Below are 13,875 nucleotides of genomic sequence, written 5' to 3'. Positions count from 1 at the left end.
CGCCGATTCCGGCGGTTCAAAGTCTCTTCCAGGAACCACTGGGCATCCTGGGCGGTGGACTCCGGCTGGTCCAGCGCCCGAGCCTCCCTCCAAACCCCCCCCCCCCCCGCCGCGGGCTCCGTGCCTCACTCAGGGGCGTGTCCTGCCCTACCTCCCTTTCACAGTGGTCCACTCAGCCGGGTACAGCTGCAGCGGGCGGCGGCAGCAGCCGGAGCCAGAACAGCGATAGCTCCGGCTTTCCAGACTGGAACTGTGGCCACGGCAGCAGCTCAGTGGGGGCACCTGTGCGGAGCAGGAGTAGCAGGACAAGGGGGTGGGGTTCTTGCCAGCCACTCTCCGAGCCCGAAGGAAGGGGCCCCTCCCAGCTGAGATTCCTCTGCTCAGCCGGAGCTCGCACGGAGCTGGGAAGACTGGTGGGGATAGCCATGTGCAGGACCAGCTAGAGGGCTGGGGTAGGTAAACGTTTGGTCCGAGTGTAGAGTGGCCGTGAAAGCTGTGTCTGGGACCATGACAGCCTCCCGCCTGGACTTTGGGGAGGTGGAAACTTTCCTGGACAGACACCCAGAGTTGTTTGAAGATTACTTGATGCGGAAGGGGAAGCAGGAGATGGTGGAGAAGTGGCTGCAGAGGCACGGTGGGAGTCAGGGGGCGGTAGGCCCAAGGCCCGCAGTGGCCGGCACCGGCAGCTCGGCTCACAGTGGTGGCAGAGGCAGCGGCAGTGTTGCTGGTGGCACTGGACCAAATAGCTCGGCCAACAGCCAGCCCGCTCCGGGTGGCGCGGACTGTGGCGGGGCTCCCCTGAGTCCCAGCTGGGCCAGTGGCAGCCGGGGCGATGGGAGCCTGCAGCGGAGAGCTTCTCAGAAAGAGCTCAGGAAGAGTTTTGCTCGCTCCAAGGCCATCCACGTGAACAGGACCTACGATGAACAGGTGACCTCCCGGGCCCAGGAGCCCCTGAGCAGTGTGCGGCGGAGGGCACTTCTCCGGAAGGCCAGCTCCCTGCCCCCCACCACGGCCCACATTCTCAGTGCCCTGCTGGAATCGAGGGTGAATCTGCCTCAGTACCCCCCTACGGCCATGGACTACAAGTGCCACCTCAAAAAGCATAATGAGCGTCAGTTCTTCCTGGAACTGGTCAAGGATATCTCCAATGACCTTGACCTTACGAGCCTGAGCTACAAGATCCTCATCTTTGTCTGCCTCATGGTGGACGCTGACCGCTGCTCTCTCTTCCTGGTGGAAGGGGCAGCTGCTGGCAAGAAGAGCTTGGTCTCCAAATTCTTTGATGTGCATGCAGGAACCCCACTGCTGCCGTGCAGCAGCACAGAGAACTCAAACGAGGTGCAGGTCCCCTGGGGCAAAGGCATCATTGGCTATGTCGGGGAGCATGGAGAAACGGTCAACATTCCTGATGCCTACCAGGTAGGACTTTGCATTGTCCCTCTTCCAGAGCCCCATTGGCTTGGAAGCTAAGCCTTCTGTTACCCTTTGGCATCCAGGAACACATTAATTTAGATTCTTTACAATACTAATCTTGCTACTTAAATTCCCTCTGAGTTTAGACCAGTTAGAATGTTACTACACCATCTTTGATGTAATGGTCTTTTCCGAACACACAGTGGTTTGTGAACAGTTCACATATCACAAGGACTACATTTTGCACTCATTAATATCACATGTTTCTCTGTCAAGATTCCTTATCTTTAAGAATATCACTGTATGGTTTTAGAATGCATTTGTGAGGTGCTTGAAAAAAAAAGTCTGCTCCAGAATACTAGTATTAGTCTGAAGAAAATGGGATGTTGGTGTCTCTGATGTCTTTTGGGACTGTAATAAATTTCATTCTTTCAGAGTTGGACGGGAAACAAAGTACCAAACTCCTTTCACATCCCTTAGCTTAAAGTTGCATGCATTTCAAGGTAGGGAAGAAGAACAGAGGAGGAAAATCAGAGGAAGAGTGGGCCTTTTTAATTGTTTCTGTTACTGAGTTTAGAAAGGTTGGACAAATAGAGGGATTATTTATCTTGAGGTTTGAATATAGCATTTTCTGCTGTCACCTTTTGACAGGACTGAGCATGTAGGTTTTAGTTTGTGAAACAAACAAATATTGGTAATTTTCTTAGCAACTCCAGAGGAGATCAGCAGGGTAAACCTGCTAGTTTCAAGTGGAAAAGGAAACCCAACATGCTGTTTTCTGCTATTTCTAAGCCTTTCATTTTCACGGCGATTTGAACTTGATATTAAATGCCAGATCTGAAAGGCAGTCAATTCTAATTTCTTTAGTATCTATTCACTGAACATGATGAAATTGGATGTGCTTTCTATGAGACTTCTTCAGGGTTCATAAGAATTGAAAGTTTTGTGGTCATTTGATGAGCACTTCTTCCAGTGTCTAATAGAGCTACCTGTTTCTCTAGAGTTTGGTAGCTGTTGATCAGAATAGCAAAAGTGGTGGGAAGAAGACTGAGGGCAAAATTTTCTCCATTTCATCTGAAAGTTGACAGTTTTACATAGAAAATTGACTGGCTTGGACTAAAACCAAGTTTCACATTTTTGGGAGGTGTCTGTCAGTATAACACTTTCATAGTCAGGGATGCCTGTCAAAATACCCTCTTCATTAACCTTTTGTTATTGATTAGGTGCCTTATTCATTATACCCTCCTTGAAGACTGATAGTTTTAGGTCAAGCAACCAATGAATGAACTTTCACAAGTGTCTGTTTCTCTGTAATCTTGGAAAATAGGAAGAAAGGAAACATTTAATAATTGGAATGTTGAAGATTCTTTAAGAAGTTGAACAATCACAAAGTATTTTCCTTCCTATTCCTTCCACATTTGTATTGTGTGTTTGGGCTAAAAAAAAAAAAAAAAAAAAAAATCTCTTTCTAGTTGGATGGCACTTGTTAGAACCCAGAATTGCATTCTATTCTCTTCATTGCCTTACTTTTTCTTGTTCTTCCCCAGTTGATATTCTCCTATTTCTATGAGCCTTTATTTCTTGCTCTTCTCCTTCAACTCCCAGCTTGTATTTAATATTGTCCCCATAACCACCTTTTCTTCCAGAGCAGAATTCCCAGCTTCCTCAGCAGTTGACTTGCCTTCCTGCTGCCTGGAATCATGGCTAGAGGTGTTATCAGAGTTACAGACAATCGGGTTTGTAGCAGCTGATATTTCTTCTGGGCCCTACTCGCACTCTGAAGACAGAATGAAAGCAAAGTTGCCTTTGATATCTGAAAGCTGACAGTGGGAAAGGAGAGTCCCCAGGGTGGCAGCGATGGCTATAGAGAAGACAGGTTGTTGGGAGGACTGGCAAAAGGCAGGTAGGGGGAGGGTGTGATATTGGCTGAGAATTTGAGATCTGTCTGCGTCATGCCTTGTCTTCATTTTGACCTGAAATGAAGAAAAGTTTCTCAGAAAGTTTCTCTTTCCTTTCACCACTGCTTCTACTATATATTTCTATATTTTTAACGTGGTGTGTTTTTCTTCATTTTTTAATGCTACTCTTCTTCAAAAAAAATGCTTTTTTTTCTTTATTATGGTGTACCATAATATGTAGTCTCCATTAGTGTGACCTTGGGAGAATTTCTTAATCTCTAAGTCTCAATCTCCTCATCTGCAACATGGGAATAATAACATCTATGTGGCAAAGATAAAATAATTGTTTGGAAAATAAAATGAGCCCCTAAACAGTACCTGCCACATTGCAATTGCTCAGGAAATGGTAACAATTTATGATGATAACGATGATACTAGTCTGCTAGAATTCTTTTTCTTTATCTCATTTTCAATTGTTTTTCTCTTGATCAGGGACTGAGAGATGTGGACTCAGCACATTTTGACCAACCTACTCTTTCCCTGAGCCATGTTCCACCCTTAAATAAGTATTTTAGAACCATCTTTACATTCAAGGAAGATAGAAATATCTATCCTTCTACTCTCTACTTCAGATTCCTCTAAATGTGATAACACTTGACCCTATCCTATCCTATCAAAAGTTTTATGCTTTGTTCCTTTTAGAAACCCATGCAAGATAATTTTTTATGGAGTTGTATTAATGCTGCATCCTTCCTAAATTCTAGCATTTCCCCCCATCCTTCCCATTTCTGACTCTTATAGATTTCTCTTAATGAAAACCGACAACCTTTCAAATGTATGATCTTTTATCACAGTGTTGTTGTAATTCTGATCCTCTGTAAACATTCTGAAGTTTCTTTGTAAAAATATAACCATCTTCTTTGATTTTCATTACCTACTATGTTTTCAAGGTGTTTCCTGCTCAGATTCAACTAGCATTCTTTTTCTTCTTCGGGAGGTGAAATTTTTATGATACAACGTTTCAAAATTTAATCATTTAAAAATTAGGCTGATGATCTTCTTGGGTTTAGGATATGGGTGAGAGAAAAGCATTAAAGATACTTATGAAATTATGATAATAAGCAAGACATTCTGGAGTCAAGAGTAGACTGTTTAATGAAATACTAAAGTTGAATACAAGTTCTGACAGCAAAAAAACCCCTTAGTTTATTTCATTACTTTTCATTACTTTCTTCAATTTGTCTAAAAAACAGACTTGAAATTAGAAGAAAAAAAATTGCAAGTGGAAAAAAATTCATTTTAGGTATCCAGTATGGATCATAGTGACTGCCATTTATCTTTTTTTTCCCTGACAGTTATAAGTTATTAAACAGCCCACTTTAATATAGTAATGAAAAAATTGCCCTCAAGAGGTTGAAAATAAGAGCACTCAAGTAACAGGTGTTCTCTTTGAGATTATTCTGAGCATTCAGAATATAGCACTTTAAACATTAATAAAAAGTGTGAGATGATATTTTTGTTAGTGTTGATAATGATGGTACAGGTGTTTGATGGGCTTTGGGTCTGAAAAGCAGCCAGGATGTTTTGTTAGGTGAACTGGGAGGAGGAAAGGGGATGACGCAGAAGGGTTACAGGTGTACCAGGGTTTCAGAAAACTCATCTGTTTACAGTACAGTTTCGTTTATTCATTAGTTCCAACAAACATACACTGAGTACCCATTTTACCTAAGGCCTGGGTAGGGGGACTGTGGGTATACAAAGGTGAGAGGACATGCTTTTTTGCCCTCCAAACACTTATATTTGAGGGGCATATACTATACACAAACAAGTAAATACTAAGTGCTGTACTTAATAAATGTTGCAGACTAAATGATTAGTCTCAGAGGAGAATGGAGTCCCATTGTGACTGGCCTCATGATGGAAGACTTCATGGAGTAGGTGCCATTCAAGCTGAAAAAAAGGTTAGATTTCATCATTGGAGATGGTTGTGGGTTTGGGGGTCATGATCCAGGTGTAGTAAAATGGCTTCAGCAGAGACACAATAATGAGCAAGCACAAAATGTGTATAGGGCACAGTGAATGGTTTCATTTGGCCAGAGTATTGCCCATGCTATAGAACGAATATGCAAAAGTAAGATGAGGGCAAAAGAAGAAAGAACCTTGAATGCCTGACTAAAGAACTTGAATTTTACTAACAGTCGGGGACTAACAGTTACAGGGAGCCCTTAAAAACATTTTAGTAGGATCAGGGTGGTGTTTTGGGTAACCTGGTGGCAGTGGCGGAATGGATTGAAAAGGGGGAGGCTCAAAGCTGTGGCAATAATTAACAGTCTATTATGATGATCTAGTGGAGCCATGATGAACAACTGAATTAAAGCAGGGACAGTGCAAATGGGCAGCAGGGGACAGATGGAAAATGTTCTGCAGGTGTGGAGTTGGGCTAAGAGGAAGGGAAGATAATGCCCTGGGTGATATGGAGAAGGGTGCTGCTGTTATCAATAACAGGAAAAGAAGCTGGGCGAGTAAAGATTCTAAGTAGAGCCAGTTATGTAATTTGTGGAGTGTAGTGCAAAATGGTAAAGCAGGAGCCTGGTTGGAGGTGAAGTTAATCTTCTCTTCCCAAGAGTATGTCGCCTCAACCCGCAGCAGACATGCAACACCCTAGTGATTTCAACCTCCATGCTGAGAAACTCTGTGCCTGGATTGGGGGTAGGTAAGGGACCCTCATTGAGTTCCCTGCCTAATTGGTCATAATGCTGCCAGCTCTGGGTGAGGATGACCACAGCCTTGCTCTTCTCTGTGATGGCATGGGGCATGCACCTGACCCTCCCCACACTCCCACCCAGATCCCAACCAGGAGCAGAGGGCAATGGCAGATGTGGAGTGTGGCCTCTCACTCAACCAGGATGACATGGTTGTAGCCCCTGGTCACAAGGGAAGGGTGATGAGGTGGGAGGCCTGGGACACAATAGAGCATGATGGATAAATGACCAAGAACTGGTCCTGGGCAGGCAGTGGGAATGAAGACTGAGTGTGAGCTAAGGCTTCAAGATTTGGGGTCATATGCCCCTGTTCCATTGGACTTCACTTAGCACAAATTCAAAGATAAAATTATTAAGTGTTTCCTACAGCATAGCATTAAACCTCAGGCAGGGGGCCCCTAGGCAACAGCACCAGTCACGTGTCCATGAAGCTGGCCTGAGTCTGAGTCATTTTTATTTATTTATTTATTTATTTATTTATTAAAGATTTATTTATTTATTTATTTGAGAGAGCGAGAATGAGAGAGAGAGAGAGAGTACATGAGAGGGGGGAGGGTCAGAGGGAGAAGCAGGCTCCCCGCTGAGCAGGGAGCCCGATGCGGGACTCGATCCCGTGACTCCAGGATCATGACCTGAGCCGAAGGCAGTCGCCTAACCAACTGAGCCACCCAGGTACCCCGGGTCTGAGTCATTTTGAGTGTTAGGTGGAGAAGTTCAGTTTTATTTCAGCTAGTGTCTACTGCTTCCTTTCACATGGCCTCAGCTCCATTCTAATTACATTATGTGCCATTTTCAATGCCTGGACTGTGCTCTTCTATTTCTGTGCTTTTCATCCTTTCTGCCAGGATTACTCTTTCTCCGTATTTTCTCATTCAAATCTTGCCTTGCCTTCTCCTAATATAAGAAAGGAGGAGAGCTGATTGCTTATCCTTGATGAGAAGAGATGGAAAACGAACAAAAATTATACACAAAGTCATATTTAAGAATGCATTCTACTATACTGACATATTTATTATATGTATTAAGTAAGAATATGAATAATGATATTTTATAATTCACTTTCATTGAATTTCATTTTAGAATAACCTCCATTGAAATAACTACATTTAAATGTGTTTGGCTTCAGAAGGGATTAATTTCATATATCTAGAAAATTCAGTGAGCAGTATGCTTCATTCCCTGATGAGCCACTGCTGACAGACATGGGTCCTGTGATTGAGTTGCTGAGATTTGCTTAAAAGGCAGATGTTGATCCCACCCCAAGACTGGTATTAAAAGGAGTTACATGAATTCTTATTTCAGCCTTGCACATAGTGTTTTAGAAATTCCCCTAAGCCCACAAACATGTTCACTAGCCCAGAACCAGAATTGATTTTGTGCTTGAAGCAGGAAACATTTGCTGTTTCAGCCCCTCTTCCTGACAGACACATGATCATGATAAACACAGTGACAAATTGCATTTGCTGCTTTGTACTTGAGGATAGATTACAGAGAAGTACAGTTCCTACAGAATCATGGGGAGGTAATTTAAGGTTAACTTAATTTTTTCCCAACCCATAAGCTAAATGTTTACTAATCTGACCAATTTATTTTGGTTCCTGAGGTTTGGGTCACCTGTTTATTTACAAGGTTGGCTTAATTTGGAAGTTAGTGTTTCATGTTTAATATAGTGTTGAAAAGTCATTTGAAGCTGTCCTCTGAAATAGCTTTGAGTCCTTTTACAGGAAAGTCAACAAGATCCTTGACGTCCACTACTTGCTACTTTAGTTACTTATTTTAAGGGTGGTGTTTTGCAATATAACCACATTCTTTTGGAAAGTGTAATTTGAATCATAAAGGAAGCCGTTTAGTCATAAGAGAGTGGGTTGGGTTTCTAATATTTTGGGAGAAATGTTGGTTCCTGGCCATTTATAGGCATTCAGGCTAAATTTATTTTTATTTATTTTGGGGATTAAAATAGTAAAGAAGGCTTCCTGGTATTAAAAAAAATGTGTATTTTCTATAATTCTAATGGTTTCTTATTAATTGGTTGGTTTCATTGACTGTTGAACAGTGGTTTTATACATTAATGATAAATTCTGTTTCCTATCATAAAATATAGCTTTAGGCTACTGCAAATTTAGTACAAGGAATCTTTTTTATCTAAATGAAAAAATGAGGAACTTTTGAGAGCTTTTTAAGGGTGTCAATTTTTTAAAAATTTAAGCATGATGATAGATGGGAAACTGAAGCTCCACTGTGGATTAACAATAACTCTATTTATAGAGCACTAATTATGAGCCAGGCATTAGCTCATTAGCAAGCATTGTCTCTTTTAATCTTCTCCACAGTTCCCAGAGGTAGCTATTACCACCCTCATCTTCAGAAGGAGAAACTGAGGCTTGAAAGGGTTGAATCATTTGCTCAAAGTCACTCAGGTGGTGAGGGAGCTGGGATTCAAAAGGAGACCTTTGGACTGCAGAGCCTTCATGCCTACCATCCCCAGTGTGGCCTCTACTGACCACTATTATATGCACACTGATAACTGTCCCTTTGCCTTCTCTTTTTCTCTGCCAGTTGAAATCCTCTCACCCCTCAAAGCCCCACTTCATGAAGCCCTTGCTAATCCCTGCCCCATCCCACCCAAACTAGACAGGATTTCTCCCTCTTTGATATTCTGTAATGCTTTAATGTGCTTCTTTCTATTTTCATAGTATTTTAACTATTTGGATACTACATGACCTCTTGACCATGAATTCCTCAAGATCAAGATCATGACTTCTTCATTTCACATTCTGCAGTAGGTCATATATGGATTCATGCAAATCTATTCAACTGAGTAGTTACACTGATACACCCTTTATGTGGTCAGTTCAACCACCTCTAAGCACAAAGTTCAGCCTGTGCAGGCCATATACATAGCTAAACCAGGAAATTCATCCCCTGAGCACATCTTTTACTCTTTAGACCTGATTTTGTAGATTTTTTTTTTTTTTTAATAGGGCTTATGAAGCCCAGATAACTGGTCAATTATCTGAATTGCTTGTCTGCATTAATCAAATCTTCGTAGTAACTGCTGGGCCCCTGTCTCCCCACCCCCTTCACTTATATTTATTTATTTATTTTTTAATTTTACTTTATTCCATGTGGAAACTATGGAGAAAATAGACTGCCACTAGCCAAATACTAAACTAGCAACAGCTCACTGCCAACTTCTTCTTGGCCAAAGCATAAGATGGAGCATGACTGTTCTGGCTAACTGAATTTTCTAGTTTTCTCATGATTACCCCTATTCATGCAATACAACTTTTTTAAGGTAAAACACTCCTTCCAGGATAAGGTCTTACAGATGTTAGAATTTTTCCCTGAAAGTCCTTTCAGACATGAGAGATTATATTGACCAACCTGGTAATTATTTATTTTTCAGGAACATTGCACTTTCAAGTTTATTGATTACATTTCTTATGTTTCACATACTCTTAAAAGGTGTAAAAAAATTCAACTTCTGAGATGGTTGCATTTACAAACTACTCATTCCAAGATGTGGTTATTAGATGTCCATGGGGCATGTCCAAGTGAGAGCTATCTCTTCCCCTTCTATTCCCTAAAGTTAGCATCAATAAACTGGGCTGGTTGCTACACCACCCCTCCATCCCTCCTCCCAGCTGAAATAACAAAGTAGCTAATGGTAAACCATACAACTACCCTTGTTATATAGAAATGAACCACCATCCCTACTTCTGAAGAGGAGGGTGCAACTACCGGAACCCTGAGAGAGAGTTCCAGCTGTGGGAGAGGGGCCACCCAGCCAGAGCTGTGGCCTGAGGGAGAGGAATGCAGCCACAGACGAACAGGACCTGGAGGAGAGGGGGCCAGGAAATGTTATCCTCCTCACACCCTCTTCCTCTGTCAGTGTCACTCAGTGGTTTAACCCAGGCTTGGTTGAAACCAAGAGGGCAAAGGGAGTCCTCCCTGGCACAACGATTCATAGGAGTCAGTCTTCTGGCACAGAATAGAGTAGTAAAACGTGGTAAGAGCATCTGAAGAGCCAAATGGGGACTATCCAGAGTCATCAGGATATTTCTTAGTTTACTCACCAGGAATGTGAGTGTGTGTAGAGACCAAGTCAGGTGGGAATATCCATCTTTGATGTGAATACTGAATTTCATCAGTATGTAGAAAATAGTGATTGAAATCTGTTGAAAATGAGTTCGAAATGCCATATTGGTATTTGGCTGTCTTGTTCTGTCCAAGTAATTTTGTTTATTCCCAATATGCTATTTCCCAGAAGAAACTCCATAGGAGGCAGCCAAGACCAAACACACCTAACAGGAATGAGATGACTTTGGTCTAGTTAATGGAATTTTTTTTTAAACAACCTGATTAAGCCCATTTATTTGAGAAATGAATTTGTCAATTACTAATCATCTTGTTAAACTGTAAAAGCCATCAGCATGTAATAGAACATGCTCTAGACTTGGATATAGAAGTCTTGAGTTCTATTCCCAGTTCTGCCTTATTGTTTTCAGCTATAGTAAAGGAATAATATGTCCAGACATGTCTATCCCATAGTATTTTGTAAGGATCTATCTATAAAACCAGTATTAGATTCTAATGAGGTAACGAGAAAGAATATTCAAAAGGGTAAAGTAAGAAATGTAAGACTTTATTCATATTTTTAAATGCACAGTCCAACAGGGTTTATTCACAGGACCTAGCCCGGAAAGGTCCTTGTTCATGAAAGGAAAACTTTGATTTAAAGTATGGTAGTACCTGTATTGACCATATTTTCTTATTTTCCGTATTCTTGATGTTCTGGTTTTGGTGGCCCTGATCCTACAAAGACTGCCCCTCTTAGGGGTAGCTAATTCCTAGAGATAGCAAAGGACTCCCCTGCAAGTGCACCTGTGATATACTAACCAACCACCCCAAAGAGCCCACATCCCCAACAATCTCCTTTATCAAACTCTCACACACCAAGCCAGAATCCCTTTGCTTATGTCACCCCAGGGTCCTAGACAACTAGGGACCACCCCTAGAGTCCAGAGCCTGCTGAAATTCTTCAAACTATCCAATACTAAATTGACCCAGGGACCCTACCCTGCCTCTGCAATTTCTTCCCAAGGTAACCCCAGTAAAGGCTCTGGGCCATGTTCTGCCCTCTCCCTTTCTGCCTCCCAACTGACTCTGGTTCTTCCCCATAGGGCCCTGCATGGTGTGCCCTGCCTCCTGTGTTTAGGGATCTGTGAGTATAACCTTCCTCCTTCAAGACAATCATTTCCATGTCAGTGTGTCTTACCATACTGGATTAAAACAAATTTCAGTCACATTTCAGGATAGTACCATACATACATGATGCCTTATACATAGATAATGATTGCTTTAAAATGTAAAGTAACCAAATGCTTTAAATGAATTTTAGACTGTCAGGATCTACTGGCCATAATACATATCGTGCATTTAACAAGCATAGTTAATTTTTTTTTTTTTTTACAACTGATGAATATGCCTATTTTTCTAGTATAACATGTAATCCCAAAAGTATGCATTGGGTTTCTGTGCTGTAAATTCCCCCATAATGTCTCCAGATTGACCATTTGTACTTTTATTCTTGAAATCATAAAGATTTTTTTAAATGACAATATTTGGATCTAGTACTTGTAAACTAAATAAATTGTAGCAGCTGAGATTAAAGGGTAAATGAATACTAAATCATGGTGCTTATAATCAAGCTCTAATAATTTATTAGGCTAGGTGGAATCTGTGATGCAATTTTATTTTAAATGTGTTGACTATACACCAAATAAAAGATAGACTTTCTTTATTTTATGTTTTTCTATTTAGATATGTTGTTAATTTTATGCTATGCACTATCCTTGTACTTATGCTACCTATATTTATCAGATTGTCAGAATGTCCTAACCTTTACTTTTTTCAATTTAAAGAAATTAGATGTTACTCCTTTTTCATTTAAATGGCTGTATGCAGTTTAATAACCTAATAGTTTTTATGGGGATTTGGCAACTTAATGTGCATGATTACATATTTAAAATTTTAATAACATCTGTAATGGAATTAAGAAATGTAGGCTTGGGAAATTGTGGGAAAGATTATCTCAGGGTTGCTAAGGAAACCAGTCTAGGTTTTTCTGTATAAAGTCCTCTGGAAAGGTGAAGCTATAATCCCATCTCTAATGGCCACTTTTATGGAACATCCGCATTTCCCCCTTAGCTTCTTCTTTTTGCTTCTAGAGAATGACTATGTGATAGGGTATATGCTTTGCATCTGTTAAGGCTGGCTCCTTTTCCTGTCTTCAGGTGAGAGTGGGGTCAGATTCTTCCCTTACTTGCTCTTCTTTGAGCACTGGCTTTGAAGGCCCAGGACAGCCATGGCATCCCCTTTTTACTATAATCCAGAGATTAATATGCAGAGAAGCGAGGAGGAGAGGAGCCGGTGACAGTGAATGTGCCAAGCAGGCTGAGGAGCACAGAATCTCTGGAGAGGAGGCTGATAACACGGCTGGGATCCAAGGCATTTTTCCCCCTCTCTCTTTGCCATCCATTTCTTTTTTTTTTAAGATTTTATTTATTTACTTGACAGAGAGAGACACAGCGAGAGAGGGAACACAAGCAGAGGGAGAGGGAGAGGGAAAAGGAGGCTTCCCGCTGTGCAGGGAGCTGGATGTGGGGCCCCATCCCAGGACCCCGGGATCATGACCTGAGCCAAAGGCAGATGCTTAACAACTGAGCCACCCAGGCGCCCCACCATCCATTTCTTAAATGAGGAAACAGAGAAGCAGCTTCTGATTTTGGTCCCTTTATGTTTTCCATGCCTGCTGTGAGTCCCATTGAATAGCCAGAAAGGAACTGGCACTCAGGGAATGCGTGCTAATTTAAAATAGAAAGAGCAGGAAAACATTATTCCACCTCTGAATTAACCAAATCGAGATGATCTGCTAGGTTAAATTAAAGAACAAAAAGGTCAGCAGGGGAAAGAGGAACCACTGTCATCGTAGGGATGTTTTATACCTAAGACCTTGAGTTTCTGTTGAAGAAGCAACCGATTTTATTCTTAGAGATAACCTGGAAGGATCAAGCATTTATGTATGTAGTGATGTACCAAAATTAATCATTTCATGTAGCAACTTTGTGAGACTGTATAATTTAATGCAAAAGTATATGGAAATCACTTGATGAAAATGATATGGAAAGATATGAAGCTATAAAATGAAACTGATGTGCTTTCTCTCTAGCAAAGGAAGGTACAGTTTACTTCCAAACCACCTCCTCTCTTTACTGTTGACTGTTGATCTGACCCTCCTCCTTGAATGCTAACTTAGCACTTACTACAGTATCTGGCTATAGTAAGTAGATCCTTGGTGAATCATGTTTGAATGAATGGAAGAGCCCTGTTGTAGCCTTTGTTTTGTCTTAAGAGTGACACACCCTCATGAGACCATTGTGTAGCTTAGAGCATCTCAACATTGGACTATTGGCATTTTGGACATCTTCGAATCCCTGGCCCTACCTGCCAGATGCTTGCTTGGTTGTGACAGTAATGTCTCTAGACACTGTCAAATGGCCTCTGGGGGCAAAATCCTCCTCCCCCCCTTTTGGAAATCACTGATGTAAGGCAGTTGGTCAATACACAGGTTCTGCCTTAAAAATAGTCCTAACTTCTGATTTAGCAATTCCAGATCATTCTAAGGAAATTTTTATGGGTATGTGCAAAGATTTGTGTATATGAATATTCATGGTAGTGTTATTTATAGTAGTGTGAGCTTATCAATCCAAACACCTAACTAAGTGTTTGGATAAATAAAT

General features: G+C 41.5%; 1 protein-coding gene across 1 annotated transcript in view; it reads left to right on the top strand.

Moving 5' to 3' along the window:
* Window positions 1–295: 295 nt before the first annotated feature.
* PDE11A (phosphodiesterase 11A) overlaps window positions 296–13,875 on the top strand; it is a 390,891-nt gene continuing 377,311 nt past the window's right edge. The window contains exon 1 of the mRNA XM_036099160.2: window positions 296–1,419. Coding sequence (XP_035955053.2) covers window positions 508–1,419 — 912 coding nt within the window. The 5' untranslated portion in view covers window positions 296–507. The remainder of the gene's footprint in view (window positions 1,420–13,875) is intronic.

Source organism: Halichoerus grypus, chromosome 4 (assembly GCF_964656455.1).
Source record: "Halichoerus grypus chromosome 4, mHalGry1.hap1.1, whole genome shotgun sequence".
Classification (NCBI taxonomy): Eukaryota; Metazoa; Chordata; class Mammalia; order Carnivora; family Phocidae; genus Halichoerus; species Halichoerus grypus.
This window is presented reverse-complemented; position numbering and strand designations above follow the sequence as displayed.